This window comes from Oncorhynchus gorbuscha, linkage group LG26 (genome assembly GCF_021184085.1).
Source record: "Oncorhynchus gorbuscha isolate QuinsamMale2020 ecotype Even-year linkage group LG26, OgorEven_v1.0, whole genome shotgun sequence".
Classification (NCBI taxonomy): Eukaryota; Metazoa; Chordata; class Actinopteri; order Salmoniformes; family Salmonidae; genus Oncorhynchus; species Oncorhynchus gorbuscha.
In genome coordinates this window covers 6,422,734-6,439,703 of record NC_060198.1, presented here as the reverse complement: position 1 = coordinate 6,439,703, position 16,970 = coordinate 6,422,734, and the positions used below count along the sequence as shown (strand labels likewise).

General features: G+C 41.8%; 3 protein-coding genes across 3 annotated transcripts in view; 2 read left to right on the top strand and 1 right to left on the bottom strand.

The window, feature by feature from the left end:
* LOC124016427 overlaps nt 1–16,970 on the top strand; it is a 549,380-nt gene that overhangs the window by 504,790 nt on the left and 27,620 nt on the right. The gene's annotated exons all lie outside the window — the stretch shown is intronic.
* LOC124015447 (inositol 1,4,5-trisphosphate receptor-interacting protein-like) lies at nt 4,210–7,240 on the top strand. Its single transcript, XM_046330638.1, has 2 exons — nt 4,210–4,351; nt 4,767–7,240. The coding sequence occupies exon 2, from the start codon at nt 4,781–4,783 to the stop codon at nt 7,088–7,090; it is 2,310 nt and encodes a 769-aa protein (XP_046186594.1). The 5' UTR covers nt 4,210–4,351; nt 4,767–4,780; the 3' UTR covers nt 7,091–7,240.
* On the bottom strand, nt 8,169–12,071 carry LOC124015454 (zona pellucida sperm-binding protein 3-like). The gene is made up of 9 exons (XM_046330650.1): nt 11,453–12,071; nt 11,167–11,279; nt 10,918–11,018; nt 10,665–10,833; nt 8,989–9,100; nt 8,791–8,879; nt 8,628–8,707; nt 8,325–8,429; nt 8,169–8,233 (listed from the first exon to the last, which is right to left on the bottom strand). Exons 1-9 carry the CDS (start codon nt 11,996–11,998, stop codon nt 8,214–8,216), a joined length of 1,335 nt encoding a protein of 444 aa, XP_046186606.1. The 5' UTR covers nt 11,999–12,071; the 3' UTR covers nt 8,169–8,213.

The following is a 16,970-nucleotide window of genomic DNA, read 5'->3' as shown; positions in this document are numbered from 1 at the left end:
CTGGGTGAGTGGTTTCCTGTTTGGTCTTAGTGCCAGCATCGGTCTGTAGTGGTATTTTGACAGCTATGAAAAATACAGATGAAAACTCTCTAGGTAGATAGTGTGGTCTACAGCTGATCATTAAATGCTCTTCTATTCATGTCTTAGTTCAGCCACGACTCGTTGAAACATAAGATATCACAGTTATTAATGTCCCGTTGGTAGGATATACATGCTTTTAGCTCGTCCAATTTATTTTCCAGTAATACGGATGGCAAGGGCAGATTAGCCACTCGTCGGCGGATCCTCACAAGGCACCCCTAACTCTTTCCACAATATCTTTGCCATCTCTTCCTCATGCGAATGATGGGGACGAGGGCCTGTTTGCGTGTGTCGGGAGTAAATCCCTCTCATCCAACTCATTAAAGATAAATTCTTCACCCAGTTCAAGGTGAGTAATCGCTGTTCTGATTTCCAGAAGCTCTTTTCGTTCATAAGAGACGGTAGTAGCAACATTATGTACAAAATAAGTTATGAAAAATGCGAGACAAAAAAAATTGCATGGTTGATTAAGAGCCCATAAAACGACCATCCTCTCCAGCGCCAATTACAGGATCAATCATTTGTCGTGTCTTTACTATCATTAAACTGAAGACTTTGTTTTTTATCGAAGATTCTCTGTAATTAGTTACTATGCGATAAACTGATTAATCACGTAACTAATTAACTATGAAATCGGGGCACCAAGGAAAAATATTCAGATTACAAAGTTATTTCCTAAAATAACTTTTCAGATATTTTATCTGATCGATTAGTCTTTGAATTAATGAATTATTTACTTTACCTCACGTTAGTCTCATTCCAAACGTCGTAAATGGTTGGTTATCTGCACAAACCCAGTCATCACTAGGAGTCATCCATACATCAATTGTCTTAAATAATTTATTACTAACTAAGTCATTCACAGAAATGCATAAACAAACAGTAAATATGGTTAAATGAAATGATAGAATGTGCCCTAGTGGGCTGAACCGGCATGGCAGCTTGTTAGACAAAGGGGCAATGGGGGGGTCGACTAAGAAGTCCCTACAGAGTTAATTATAACAATTAACATGCTAATCCCTTACACATGAACACTCACTCATTCGGGAACAATTGCAATCAATATATACAGTGGGGCAAAAAAGTATTTAGTCAGCCACCAGTTGTGCAAGTTCTCCCACTTAAAAAGATGAGAGAGGCCTGTAATTTTCATCATAGGTACACTTCAACTATAACAGACAAAATGAGGAGAAAAAAATCCAGAAAATCACATTGTAGGATTTTTAATTAATTTATTTGCAAATTATGGTGGAAAATAAGTATTTGGTCTATAACAAAAGTTTCTCAATACTTTGTTATATACCCTTTGTTGGCAATGACAGAGGTCAACTGTTTTCTGTAAGTCTTCACAAGGTTTTCACACACTGTTGCTGGTATTTTGGCCCATTCCTCCATGCAGATCTCCTCTAGAGCAGTGATGTTTTGGAGCTGTTGCTGGGCAACACGGACTTTCAACTCCCTCCAAAGATGTTCTGTGGGGTTGAGATCTGGAGACTGGCTAGGCCACTCCAGGACCTTGAAATGCTTCTTACGAAGCCATTCCTTCGTTGCCCGGGCGGTGTGTTTGGGATCATTGTCATGCTGAAAGACCCAGCCACGTTTCATCTTCAATGCCCTTGCTGATGGAAGGAGGTTTTCACTCAAAATCTCACGATACATGGCCCCATTCATTCTTTCCTTTACACGGATCAGTCATCCTGGTCCCTTTGCAGAAAAACAGCCCCAAAGCATGATGTTTCCACCCCCATGCTTCACAGTAGGTAGGGTGTTCTTTGGATGCAACCCATCATTCTTTGTCCTCCATACACGACGAGTTGAGTTTTTACCAAAAAGTTATATTTTGGTTTCATCTGAACATATGACATTCTCCCAATCTTCTTCTGGATCATCCAAATGCTGTCTAGCAAACTTCAGATGGGCCTGGACATGTACTGGCTTAAGCAGGGGGACACGTCTGGCACTGCACGGCGTAGTGTGTTACTGATGGTAGGCTTTGTTACTTTGGTCCCAGCTCTCTGCAGGTCATTCACTAGGTGGCCATGGCGGAGCTCTCTTCCACGAGCTTGGTGAGGATCTACCCCCCGTGTGGTTCTGGGATTTTTGCTCACCCTTCTTGTGATCATTTTGACCCCACGGGTGAGATCTTGCGTGGAGCCCCAGATCGAGGGAGATTATCAGTGGTCTTGTATGTCTTCCATTTCCTAATAATTGCTCCCACAGTTGATTTCTTCAAACCATGCTGCTTACCTATTGCAGATTCAGTCTTCCCAGCCTGGTGCAGGTCTACAATTTTGTTTCTGGTGTCCTTTGACAGCTCTTTGGTCTTGGCCATAGTAGAGTTTGGAGTGTGACTGTTTGAGGTTGTGGACAGGTGTCTTTTATACTGATAACAAGTTCAAACAGGTGCCATTAATACAGGTAACGAGTGGAGGACAGAGGAGCCTCTTAAAGAATTATACAAACAGTATCATACTCACTCATTCATCTTATACAGCAATTGGATGTAAACCTCATATCTAAGGCTATTATATAAACAGCGTTATGGTAATGTGGCCATACCATCTCCCATGAGCTTCCCAAGTTGGGACAAACGCACCAGCTCGTAGCTGGATTCTTCACCGATATTTTACACTTTCTCTGGACATGAAATTTGTTCGTACCTGAAGTTCTGTTAGGTGGAAGGATTTCCTTTGTCCTCTGTGAAAGTTTACCCTCTCTCGAATACTGTGTGGCCATGAGGCAGGGTCTTCTTTAGGAATTTAGGACCTCACTCTGCCCACAGCCGTCTGGATGTAGAAGCAGAGAGCGGGGGACGGTGCTCGCTGTACTCAAAGACGTCATGACACATTCAATTAGCAAGGTAGAAGCATTGATAATAATCCATGTGACAAGTTGAACCATTCTACCTTGCAGTGAATGGCAAGTCAAAGTCTGCAGATTTTACTGTAAAAAATATGTTACATAGGATTTCTTTCCTACCAATGTACTCCACAATCTATTTCCAAAGTGAAACATTTTCTAAATTTTGGGAGGGAGTACTGCATTTAAAAGCAAACTCATTATTTATTTAGATATCTCCCCTTTTGTGAATATTCAAATACTTTGCCGTCAACGGATAATATATGTATATAAAATGAGTGTTGACACTAGCATATAAAAGCATGCTGATGTCATTGACATTGAGATAACGAGTCAGATCTGCCTCTGTGTGCCATTATATTTTCCATTTTTGTGGTGGCATCATGTTATGTGTATGCTTGCCACCGGCAGGGGCTGGGGAGTTTGTCAGGATCAAAATAAATATGAAAGGAGCAAAACCCAGGTAAAAAGTTCGAGGAATACACATCTCAGTCTTCTGAAAACCCTGGGATAGAGTTGTATATTTCAGTTGTGAAATTCCACAATGTTCTATGCAAAAGACACGCCAGATTAGCTTTCCAAGAGGTGTTGAATGTTCCAGCCTCAGTCCTGACTTACATTTCAGAGACAAGGTATGAATATTGCTGTCCATCAATGAATTACAACTCAATTTACTGAGCTGGAGCAATTTTGACAAAAACAATGGATAAATGTTGCCCTAAGACAGCTTTTCCCAAACCCGGTCCTGGGGACCCCAAAGGGTGCACATTTTGGGTTTTGTCTTAGCATTACACAGCTGATTCAGATAATCAACTTATCATCAAGCTTTGATTATTTGAAGCAGCTGTGTAGCGCCAGTGCAAAAACCCAAATGTGCACCCCTAGTTTGGGAAACACTGCCCTAGTAGTTGTTTAAAGTTGGTAGAATCTTATTCAAAACTATTCACAGCTGTAATGGCTGCCAAAAGTGCTTGGGGTGTTTAAAAAAAAAGAAATATATATATATATATATAATTATTTGGAAAATGTTCTGTAATTCAATTTGAAAATGTGGAGTAGGTTGTGTAGATTGCAAAATGTGAATCCTTTCACAAGCGACTCTATGTACAGTACCTCTATATTTGTCCCTGCTGTGTTGTGTCTGATGACCCTGATTCTTATCTGAACAGTACAGGAAGTGTGTGCTATCCGGTTTGCTCTGTGTATTGCAGAGGAAAGTGTCACATAGCCACAGCACATGGGCAGGGTACTCACTCAGGAAATAAGTCAACCTACAACTGCATCTAAAATAGGAAGAGATAGCAGTGTTGCTGTGCAAGGATCTCTTTTTCATTTCCTCCTCTACGGTACGTCCATAACGACCATTGCCAAGTACAACTAAATGTACAACTAGACTACTTATTCCAGTCAGGTAAGTGTTATTATTGCAACTTTTATTTTGATTGAGAAATAATGCTGTTTTGTGTACATACTGAAGGAATTTATCAAAAGTTAGATGCAAAAGTTAGACAAGGAACTCCCCATCTCGGTCTCTCATCCACTCACTGTTCTTTATGCTTAGCATTGTCGTTTCTCAACTAATATGATACATAGTTATGGATGTCTGCTAAAATGGAATTTCACAGAACCTACCTGCACCTTTGATTTCATTGTACACACTGATGCACCCATCGAAGGTTTGATATAATTGGTCATACTGTGTGTTAAAATCTCATATTGGACTTCACGTGCGTTTTGAATGAGAAGGATGGGAAAATAGATATATATCAACATGGATATCATCGAATAGAAACCACATTTTTCAAATGTCTCATTCTACTCCACAGAGACAACGTTAAGGATGCAAGATACCATTCTTCGGGTGTTTGTGCTGGCAGTTAGTCTACTGTATCCCATCCCCAGAGAGGACAGAACAGGACAGGTTCAGGAGCAGGATGATCACATAATGGGCATGCAGGAGCGTGAAGATTGGCTGCTGAGGGAGAGAGCAAAGCTGGAACAGGAAGTGTCACCACTGGTAATCCAAGAGGAAGGGCCCATCGACCAAAAACCCTTACAACTTGAAGTACAACAGAACCATTATCAAAAGGGCTTGGAAGAGACTCTTATCGAACAGAAACATTCTCAAGAGAACAAAGAGGAGAAAGATGAAGGGAAAGAGGGATCTCACATTGACCATAAGCTTTCACAAGTACACCAAGATGTACCTAAGACAGAGCAAAACCAATCACCAGAGGACAAGGAAAAGTCTACCATTGACCTCAGCCTATCATTAACCCTTTCACAAGGAAACGACCAAGAGCAGCCTGCTTCGGACACAGAGGCATTTCACAATGACAAGAAGATGTACCACTTGGACAAGGACATGACGAATGTCAATCAACAGTGGCCACAAGAGGTCCAGACTGGTAGTTGCAATAGTGACCAGCAGACATCACCAGAGCGTCAGGAAGAGTCTCAGGTCGACCAGCAGCAATCTAAAACAGACCAGGAAGCAGAACAGGAGGTGCCACCTATCTTCAGTACATCATCAGAGGGGAATCTGCAAGAGCATCTCACAGACCAGCCGTCTAACACACATCAGGAAGTAAAAGTACCACCTAACCTCAGAAAGTCAGACGACCAGCAACATCTCACAGAACAATATAACACAAACCCGGAAGAGACACCGATTCTCAGCGAACCATCAAAGGATGACCAGCAGCAGGAGCATGTCACTAATATCATAGACTCGGAGAGCGACTACACCTGGTACCTATGGAACGCATACTCCCTAATCTCTTTTGTTCATTTCTCCATTAAATTCTTCAGAAGACGTTCACAGAAGAAGCCCCATCCAGGAGAGATAATTCAGGAGGATATGGAAGACATCTCTGTCGTGAAAAACCTCTCGGCTGACGTTCCGCTACCGGACCGTGATACACTCAACCGTTTTTACGACAAATGTGTCAAAGTCTCACCCAATGAGAGCTGGAGGGTGACTGAGTTTGTGGAGGGTTTTGCTAATGACCTATTAGAAGCCATGAGGAGCATGAGTGATGTGGAGGTTGGCATGGTGATTGAAGACTTTGTGGTGGAGAGCAGGATCAGTTCCCTTGTGTGTGACATCATAGTCCCCATTGCCCCGTTAGAGCCATACAGTTTCCAGTTTCAACTCTGGTGTAACCAGGCTATTGATGATATGCCACCTGAAATGGAGGGCTGTGGTAGAGTCAAAATGGTGGATGGTGGTGTGAACCAAAATGGCTGCCCATGTCGCACAGCTGCCATAGGAGATGATGATATGCTGTGCCTGCTGTGTTGTGACAATGAGAAAGTCAAAGTGGTGAAAGTCACTGATGTATTGGATAATGCTCTTTGCTCAAAACACACCCCTTACCTGGCCAAAACCCAGGTTACCAAATGGTTCCAGACCACGATTAGAAAAGCTTGGGGACAGATATCCCACAAATACGAATTTGAGCTGACATTTCGCAATATGGACGCCCCAGGAGCTCTGATGGTTCGATTCAGATCAGGGAAGGTGATCGCCTTCGATATGGCTCCCGTGGTGAAACTCAAAGACACTGAAGCTTATTTCACCATTTCTCCTTCCACCCCACCTAGGACCAACTCATTGGACACATACTGGAGCCTCTCGTTGACCACTTACGAGGACCACTTCCTGAAGTATCTGACCAATCACCTGCCTGAAAACTCCTGCCACATTCACTGCCTTGGAATTGTAGCGTTCCTTCACAAAAAGCAAACGAGCCTCACAGGCAGAAGTATCCTGACAGATCACCACTTCAAAACAGTGTTAATTCACTTGCTTTTGAGTAAAGAGCCTTCTGACTGGTACCCTGAACACTTGGGTAGCAGGTTACGTGATGCATTGAGCTTCCTAGAAAATAGCCTTCAGGGCAGGAAGTTGCTTCACAGCTTTATTGGAAAGCCTCTGGTTCCAAGTGAGATTGGACTCCCTGCTGTATTTAGTGATGCAGAGCCTGTAAACCTCTTCCGCCCTCTTGGGGTACAAAATGGCAGCTACACCAAGACTGTAAAGCACTTGCAAGAGATGCTCAGGAACTCATCCATGCTGATACAGGAGTATTTGCCAAAGCCAAAGGAATGCAATGGTCTGGACAAAACTTCAACTGGTATAGAGTGAACAATTTAAGGTTTATACTGGACAATTAACTGTAAAGACGCCAAATCTACAATGACATGAGGAAACACATACTTAAGTGATTTCATGTTATTAAAATGCAACTGAAAAGTTCCACCCCACCACCCAGACCCAAATAAATGCTTACTTGAAAGTTACCTGAAATAAGTTAGATTTTTTTTCAAACGTGGGCCAAAACTACAAGTAATTTCCTATAGCCCAATTGAAAAAGTACAAATATTTCCAAATACCAAACAGACCTGGGGTGAACTGCATGGTAGTATATACACTGAACACAAGTTAAATCATAAATCAGTAAATTGAAATACATTAGGCCCCAAGCTACATATTTCACAGGACTGGGCAGGAGCACAGCCATGGTGGGCCTTCCCACACCCACCAACTTGGGCACTAGGCAGAGCCAGGCCCGGCCAATAACAATGAGTTCCCCCACAAGAGGGCTTCATTACACAGTACTCCAGTTATCAGTTGTCTGAGTGGCTGGTCTCCAATGACCCTACAGATGAAGAAGCTGGATGTTAAGGTCCCGGGCTGGTATAGTTACTCATGGTCTGCAGTTGAGGCCAGTTAGACAATGCCCAGTGTTCCAAAGTGTGCGGTAGTTTATGGTAGTGAAATTAACAAAATTCTGGCAAACGCTCTGGACACAATTTAGACATTGTGGTCGTGTGAACACTGCATATTTAGTGGTTTTTTTGTTCCCATCACAAGGTCCACCTGTGTGATGATCATGCCATTTAATCAGCTTCTTGATTTGCCACACCTGCCAGGGTGATAGAGTTTCTTAGCAAAGGATAAATGCTCAAACATGGATTTCAACAAATGTGAACACTTGAACTAAGCTTTATACGTATGGAACATTTCTGGGTTCTTTAATGAAATTAAGTTTGCATGTTGGATTTATACATTTGGGGATTTTAAAATTTACATACCAATAATTTCCAAATACATTCCAATATTCAACTACTTCAAATAACACATCAAAATATGTCTGAAAGTACATTTGATCCCAGTTCTGCCTGGACCTCTGCAGCCATTTTGAATGAACTCAAGACACATGATAGTTTAAAAAGTTTATTTTATCAAAATAATTGTCCACTGCTCATCAAACCCCCCCAACAGCACCTGAAACCATGAGGGAAAAAGCTATTAATATAAGAAATTTCTCTTAAATAACATTAAACATTCTTAAGAATTAAGCAGAGGGACTGAGTACCTTCAGTAGCCCCGTCGTTTAAGGTTTCCATGCTCCATGTTTTATTTTTAGCATGGTCGTCATGGGCCATCGTAGTAAAATGACTGGTCACAGTTTGTGCGTGAGCTATGAGAGAGTTATCAGATCAGTATTGCATTTCCAGATTACAGTCAAACAAACCATGAAGTAAAATATACAATGGTGGTATGAATGCCCAGGTTAAGTCCTCAAAAACAGCTTCCCATTCCCAAATGTGCTCAGATGAAAGGGTTGGTGACAATGAGACAAGACATTACTGGTCATGAACCAGGCCTATATGCTCACCGGAGGGTTTTAGAGATGGAGAAGGACAAGAACCGACACAGCATGAGCAAACCGCAGCATCACCACACAGTTCCACCCACCTAGGACAATCACAGCGAATATTACTTAACCCTCATAGCAAGGAGTCCCTCAGAACTCAAGTCAATCACTCAGGTGAACCTACTTTTTAGTCTTTGTGTCATAGTTGCAGGATTTGAAACTTGGAGTTGGAGTGACATTCCCTGTAGTTATTTCACAGTGCAAGTGCAGTTTCTGGAAGAAAATAAATGTACGTTCTTTAAGGTGCATTACTGTAGGCCTATAGTATTAAAGAAGCAAACCATCATGATTAGTTGTTTGGAGATTCACACGTGAGTCAGACCTGATTGTCCAGGCCCTGGAAGATGAAAGCTCCGACAGTGAACCTCAAAGCATTGTTGGTTGGGTGTGACAGGAACTTTGACTGGACAGTATTCTTGCCATCCACCATGCATCTAGTGAAGAGAAGATTATGTAATTAAATCTAATCCCTCCAATTTGGGACAAGGTTCACCCCTGGTTCTTATTCTCACCTTGTAAACCAGGGACTGAGTTACAAAATACACTAGGGCTGTGTTACACAGGCAGACAGTTATGATTTCTCTTGGTTGAGGTTTAACAGCCGTTGGCATCCAATACATTGCGTTACCACCCCCAACTGAATTATAGGTCCATTACACTGCGATACAAAATGGGAACCAAAAACACTGAATATTACCCTATTTTAACCTCATCTGAGCCTTCCCCAGGCCTACGGGCTGAGAGGACAGGACACTACCATGCTACACGTGTCCACACCACCTTACATGCAACTCAATGGCCTATCCCCCTGTGCTGTCAGACATCCCATGCACAGGGATCCTCAGATTTGCTCACCCATGACCCATTCTCTACTTCACTCCCTCAGCACTACTCGGACTAGCCACCAAACACTTCAGCCCCAGCAACATGTGCACCCTACAGTTGACCACTATCCAATGACACTACACAACCCTCTATCCCATGCCCTTCTGCACACTTCCACATCTTGGAATCTCCCTCCTACACACTGACATGACCATAAATGTTGCAGCTGAAACGGCTGCAACAAAAGCTCCAACAGGATAACTGATACATCCTAACATGATCTCGTCAGGTAAAGACTGACTCAACTCAAAAGGACTGACGGTGACACACCGTGTCGCCACCGGGTCTGCGCCGCACCAAGCTTCACAGGAATCGCCAACTTCCATTGCGCCACTTAACACTACCCCAGAACACACTACCCCAGAACACACTACCCCAGAACACACTACCCCAGAACACACTACCCCAGAACACACTACCCCAGAACACACTCCCTTCAATGGTGCGCAAAGAAAGAATATACAGAGCGCCTGCTTCCTCTGATCTAAAGAAACACGATCACAAGTCACCTTCACCTACTCAAAAGCACACCCTCTTTCCCACCCATGGATCAGCCAAAAGACCCGGTTCCATCCTCTTAAAATAAAAAATAAAAAATCTGTCCCACTGGACCAAAATGCATCTTTATCATAACCATTCCCTCAACGTAAGGCTCATGCTTCTCACAAACCTTTACCCCTTCAATTTCACCTCCATAACTCGAACTGGCATCTGGCCCACTTTCAACTTGACAGTCTTCCTCAACATATCCCTTTCCCTGTTATTGCTAGAGTCAAATTCAAAACCATCCTCTGCCACCATTTGTCTTTAAAACCTTTCCTTCCAATCCTTTTCCCTTAACCAATTACCCGACTCTTGAAAATTCTCAATTTTCCCCAAACTGAAATGTCTTCAGGCTTTGGGAGACATGCTAAGCTCTGTACTCGCCCTGCAATCTTCAATTTCACCAATCAGATAAGTTCTGAAAGACATGTGATTAGTCTCAACCAATTAGTGGACAAAATAGAGTTAGACTGCCTGTGTAAACTGCCCAGCTGTGGAATCTAGCCAATTAACAAGAAATTAACCACCAGGAACAAGATAAATTGTAGTTCTGTTACAAAGAGGTTTTACCCATAGTTGTCGACCACAGTGTATTTGAGAGTAGAGTTGGGGCTAGCAGTCACATAACAGTTGTTAATATACACCCGCCGATGCAAAGAAATAGTGGGAACTTTGGCCTCAAAGTACATTGGTTGTCCAATGATATAGGTTGCATTTCCAGCGAGCTTGTTCCATGATTCTGAAGAAAAAGAATAGAGTTAAGGTTTTTTAACAATACTGCAAGTGTATTCTGATTTGGGTGACATTTGTCAAGTCAACTCACCATCATAAGATGTGAGGGTGACGCCAACCTTTGATTTAAGGACCTTGAAGACTTTCCCCGACAAACGAGGATGAAAGCCAAACTTGTAAGAGTGGTGGATCCTGTAGAAAATGGCCATTAGTGCAGTCAGACACTCAAATAATATCCAGACTAGCATACTACCTAGTATGGAGCCATGTATAGGATATGCTAGTGTGGACATTGGAACGTAGTCACCAAATGTGAAACCATGATGAAGTGGTGGTTCACCGATTGTAGCGGCATTCGATGTGAACAGAGAATGGCAACTCCCTCACAATACCGCCTATGGCCTCTGGCTCGTACTTCAGCACGTTGGAGTAGGAAATGTAGTCAGCGGTACACTGGAATAGGAGAAACAACTCTGAAAACCATCAATACATCTGAACATACTCAATCACTACAGCCATGGAAATACAATCCCTTCAGACAGTCGCAATTTGACTGGATCACTCATGGCATACATTTGATGTCTGAGTGACAGGGGATTGTATTTCTGATGGTATTGGTAGCCAACCTTTCTATGGAAGCTACAGCTTTTGATGTTGTAGAGCATGTAGTAGTGTTCCGCGGTAGATTTGTTGACTTTGCATTTGTGGAGTTTGAGGTACTTGCAGGCGTCGGGGTTGGTGAAGGCGTCCTTTCTGATTCTCACATAAATCCTGTCGAGGTGGCACAGGACCTCAACCTTCTTAGAGTGAACTGGAGGAGTGGTGGGCGGAGAGGCGGTGGGCAGAAGGATGTGCTTGACTGAGAGTGGCAGCGGCCGGAACTTCCCTTCAGGCTTGAAGACATTCGCTTGGTCCTCAGAAGCACGAATAGGGATGTATACTGGTAGCTTCAGATAGTCTGGCTTACGAGAATGCTCCAACATGGGAGTGGCCACGATTTGGGAACGAGATTTGACCTTGGGTTCAGAGTCGTCATCAAACCTAAATCGCTCCTTCTCATCCCACAGAACTTCAGTGTCATTCCCATCATCAACAGCTAAAGGGAAGCCCTTACCTGACAAACCATACGCAGAGGAGTAACTCAGGAGCAAAAGCGCCAATTTCACCACCATCTTGCCCTACACCACCAAATCTCTCTCTCAACTAATCCAGAACAGTGGCAAGGTGTATGAGAGAACCACCATTTGCTTATGTGTTTTATATACTAGCTACAGCACCCAAGTAATTGCAACACCTGGTGCTGACTTTAATCAGTAGCAGAATCAACCAATCAGCAGTCACCAGAGCCCAGTTTTTCAAAAGTTATATGACCATAGTTTCATTTTAAAGCAGCCATAAATCGCCTTGTGACGGGGAAGGGACATTTATTATGTTCAACAGGGAGGGGCAATTGAAAGTAAGATTCACAATAAAAGGTTTAATATGAAACCTTTCTAGCCTGTCTATCTATGGGTAACAGGGTTGACGTTACATTTGACCCACTGACATTTTCACCACAAAATGGGCCAAAAGAGTAGAACCTGCTTTTATACTATAATTTGACTATAAGTTGTTAAATGTTTCTTCTGAAATAAATATTTTAAAATAAATTGTTTCACTACGTTGAAACGAGAGCTCAGTTCAGAGTTGACCTTAAAATGAGGGACAGGTGCATATTAAATCACATTAAATGAATAATCATCTTCAGAAATTAATTTGTCAAAGCAACAAAATAACAAAGCAACAAAATAACTAGGGCTTTACAATGATGATGGACTGTTGGAGAAATGTTGGTATTAAGTGGGTTATGTTGGTATTAAGTGGGAACCAACTGAAGCTAGGACAGCAGAGTCCCTACACATCTTCCGAAAACATCTGAAACCCTACCTCCTCAAACAGTATCTTAAAATCTTTCATAGAAGTCAGAGGGTGCACAGTCACATGTCAAAATTAGGAATTTTGCCACATTAGCAAGTAATTGTCCATATAAAAAATTGGCTTATTAAATGATCCATGTGGTCTATATTAAAGGGCATTTCAATTAATATAAAATTCAATATTGGTGCACAGTTTTCACCCTACTTAAAATATCAAACGGAAGCAAATGGCACTCATTTCGTGGAATGACCCAACTGCTGGAAGAAGTAAATCGTCAACCTTGGCTTTATACCTGTTCAGACAATACACTCCAGGTGGCAGTGTGCACCATTTCAGTTTGTTTACCAACTCAAAGTAGTAGTAGAAGAAGAAAATGGGCTACTTCAAAATGGAGATGAGATAGCCTCAAATGGTGCCACAATGTTGTGTCACAGAGAGAACAAAGAGCCAGATGTTTCACCATAAAATCTTAAGCATCTGGTTGGAATTTCCGCTTGGTGGGGAGAGGAGGCCAAGTGGCCGGCAGTGGGAGCGAGATGGAACTGGGCCGACATTTGGCTCATTTTCTCATCAAAGAAAAGCCCGATCTCAATACAGTTTTCTGTTCCCAAAACTATGATGTTATGAACGGAGTACACTACGTTTTGTAGATGTGACCCTTTGCCAAAGTTTTTAAAAATGACATTGTTTACATCGAATTTAGTTATCGCACACTTCACAGAGAGGGCGCTCTCTACTTCTTTGTCTTCTTCTTCGGTGGGGTTTAATGGCGGTTGTTATCCAATATGTTGCATTACCGCCCCCAACTGGACTCTAGTAGAAGAAAAATAATATATAGAAATAGTGGCATGAGGTATAAATGCACAGTGAATAACAATAACGAGTAAAAATAACATGAGTATATACAGGGAGTACCAGTACATAATCGATGTGCAGGGGTACGAGGTATGTACAGTTGAAGTCAGAAGTTTACAAATACCTTAGCCAAATACATTTAAACTCAGTTTCTCACAATTCCTGACATTTAATCATTGTAAAAATGCCATGTTTTAAGTCAGTCAGGAACACCACTTAATTTTAAGAATGTGAAATATAAGAATAATAGCAGAGAGAATGATTCATTTCAGATTTTATTTCTTTCATCACATTCCCAGTGGGTCAGAAGTTTACATACAGAAGTTTTTTCCTCCAAACGTAACCATGGTCATTATGGACAAACAGTTCTATTTTTGTTTCATCAGACCAGAGAACATTTCTCCAAAAAGTACAATCTTTGTCCCCATGTGCAGTTGCAAACCGTAGTCTGTCTTTTTTTATGGCAGTTTTGGAGCAGTGGCTTCTTCCTTGCTGTCGATATAGGACTTGTTTTTACTGTGGATATAGGTCATTTTGTACCCGTTTCCTCCAGCATCTTCACACGGTCCTTTTCTGTTGTTCTGTGATTGATTTGCACTTTTCGCACCAAAGTACATTCATCTCTAGGAGACAACGCGTCTCCTTCCTGAGCGGTGTGACGGCTATGTGGTCCCATGGTGTTTATACTTGCGTACTATTGTTTGTACCTTCAGGCGTTTGGAAATTGCTCCCAAGGATGAACCAGACTTGTGGAGGTCTACAGTTTTCTTCTGAGGTCTTGGATGATTTCTTTGGATTTTCCCCTGATGTCAAGCGAAGAGGCACTGAGTTTGAAGGTAGGCCTCCAATTGACTCAGATGATGACAATTAGCCTATCAGAAGCTTCTAAAGCCATGACATCATTTTCTGGAATTGTCCATTCTTTTTAAAGGCACAGTCAACTTAGTGTATGTAAACTTCTGACCCACTGGAATTGTGACACAATGAAATTATAAGTGAAATAATCTGTCTCTAAACAATTGTTTAAAAAATGACTTGTGTCAAGAACAAAGTAGATGTCCTAACTGACTTTCCAAAACTATAGTTTGTTAACAAGAAATGTGTGGAGTGGTTGAAAAATGAGTTTTAATGACTCCAACTTAAGTGTATGTAAACTTCCGACTTCAACTGTATATATAGATAGGGGTAAAGTGACTAGGCAACATAATAGATAATAGACAGCAGCAGCATATGTGGTTGTGTAAAAGTGTGTGTGTGTGTGTGTGTGTGTGTGTGTGTGTGTGTGTGTGTGTGTGCGTGCGTGCGTGCGTGCGTGCGTGCGCGTGTGTGTGTGTAGCGTCAATATGCATTTGTGTATGTGTTTTGTGTGTGTGTCCGGTTAGCCATTTGATTAGCTATTTAGCCATCTGGATTTGCAGTTTTATGGCTTGGGGTAGAAGCTGTTCAGGGTCCTGTTGGTTCCAGACTTGGCACCCTGGTACCGCTTGTCGTGCAGTAGCAGAGAGAACAGTCTATGGCTTTGTCAAGAGGTGATGCAGGAGTGAAGTCGGCGGAGGTGCATCTGCAACAGTTTCTGAAGTTCAGTTGCACCCCCTTTGCCCTCAGAACAGCCTCAATTGTCGGGGCGTGGACTCTACGAGGTGTCCAAAGCGTTTCACAAGGATGCTGGCTCATGTTGACTCCAATGCTTCCCATAGTTGTGTCAAGTTGGCTGGATGTTTTCATGACCTGATTTGTATTGCAATGGTGATCAATGGCACGGCTAAAGTGGAGGGAAAGTCCATACTAGGTAGTATGCTAGTCTGGATAATGTCCAGGAGGATGGACATTATTGTGGATGCTGGGACTAAAACATTTCTCAGGGAATGCCGGAGCAGGGCCGGATTAATGAGGGATTTACTGGGGCTGAATTACCAACATTTAACATTTTTCACATTTTTGTCATTTAGCAGATGCTCTTTTCCAGAGCGACTTACAGTTAGTGCATTCATCTTATTAACATACAGTGACAAGAAAAAGTATGTGAACCCTTTGGAATTACCTGGATTTCTGCATAAATTGATCATCAAATTTGAAGTGATCTTAATCACTTCTCTAAGTCACAACAATAGACAAACATAGTTTGCAAACACAGTTTGCTTAAACTAATAACACATATCTATATTGAATACATAATTTAAACATTCACAGTGTAGGTTGGAAAAAGTATGTGAACCCCATAGGTTAATGGCTTCTCTAAAAGCTATTTCGGGTCAGGAGTCAGCTAACCTGGAGTCCAATCAATGAGACGAGATTGGAGATGTTGGTTAGAGCTGTCTTGCCCTAGAAAAAAACACTCAAAAAACACTCATAAAAAGTGAGTTTGCTATTCACAAGAAGCATGGCCTGATGTGAGCCATGCCTCGAACAAAATAGATCTCAGACGACCTAAGATTAAGAATTGTTGACTTGCATAAATCTGGAAAGGGTTAACCTTGATGTTCATCAGTCCACTGTAAGAAAAATCTCTATAAATGGAGAATGTTCAGCACTGTTGCTACTCTCCCTAGGAATGGCCGACCTGCAAAGATGACTGCAAGAGCACAGTGCAGAATGCTCAATGAGGTTAAGAAGAATCGTAGAGTGTCAGCTAATATTAGTCTAAACCTTTCCACGTACACTGCTGCCATCTAGTGGCCAAAACCGATATAGCAACTTAACTGGAATAATACATTATGGCCTTTTTTTTGCATTTCAAAGATGACGGTACAAAAAAAATACAAAAGAATGGTTGTTTTATTCTTTGTATTATCTTTTACCAGATCTAATGTGTTATATTGTCCTACATTCATCTCACATTTCCACAAACTTCAAAGTGTTTCCTTTCAAATGGTATCAAGAATATGCATATCCTTGCTTCAGGACCTGAGCAACAGGCAGTTAGATTTGGGTATGTCATTTTAGGCGAAAAAAAAAAAAAGGGGTGGATCCTTTTATCCTTTTAAGATACTGTTTGAAGAGGTAGGGTTTCAGATGTTTTCAGGAGATGGGTAGGGACTCTGCTGTCCTAGCTTCAGTTGGTTCCACTATTCGGGGGTCAGGAAAAAAAGAGCTTGGACTGGTCTGAGCGTATACAGTGTATTCAGAAAGTATTCAGACCCCTTCACTTTTTCCACATTTTGTTACGTTACAGCCTTATTCTAAAATGGATTAAGTTGTATTTTTGTCCTCATCAAACTACACACAATACCCCATAATAACAATTTTTGATAATTTATGAAAATGTTTAAAACTGAAATATCACATTTACAGTAGTATTCAGACCCTTTATTCAGTACTTTATTGAAGCACCTTTGGCAGTGATTACAGCCTCAACACGATCCTGTCTCGGAG

What these genes read in the sequence shown, in the direction of transcription:
- LOC124015447 (XM_046330638.1), top strand. Translation starts at nt 4,781, where the DNA reads ATGCAAGATACCATTCTTCGGGTGTTTGTGCTGGCAGTTAGTCTACTG.
- LOC124015454 (XM_046330650.1), bottom strand. Translation starts at nt 11,998, where the DNA reads ATGGTGGTGAAATTGGCGCTTTTGCTCCTGAGTTACTCCTCTGCGTAT. An exon ending in ATCGAATGCCGCTACAATCG is followed by an intron (nt 11,019 to 11,166) that starts GTGAACCACCAC and finishes CATTTTCTACAG; the next exon opens with GATCCACCACTCTTACAAGT. An exon ending in AAACGACGGGGCTACTGAAG is followed by an intron (nt 8,234 to 8,324) that starts GTACTCAGTCCC and finishes TCATGGTTTCAG; the next exon opens with GTGCTGTTGGGGGGGTTTGA.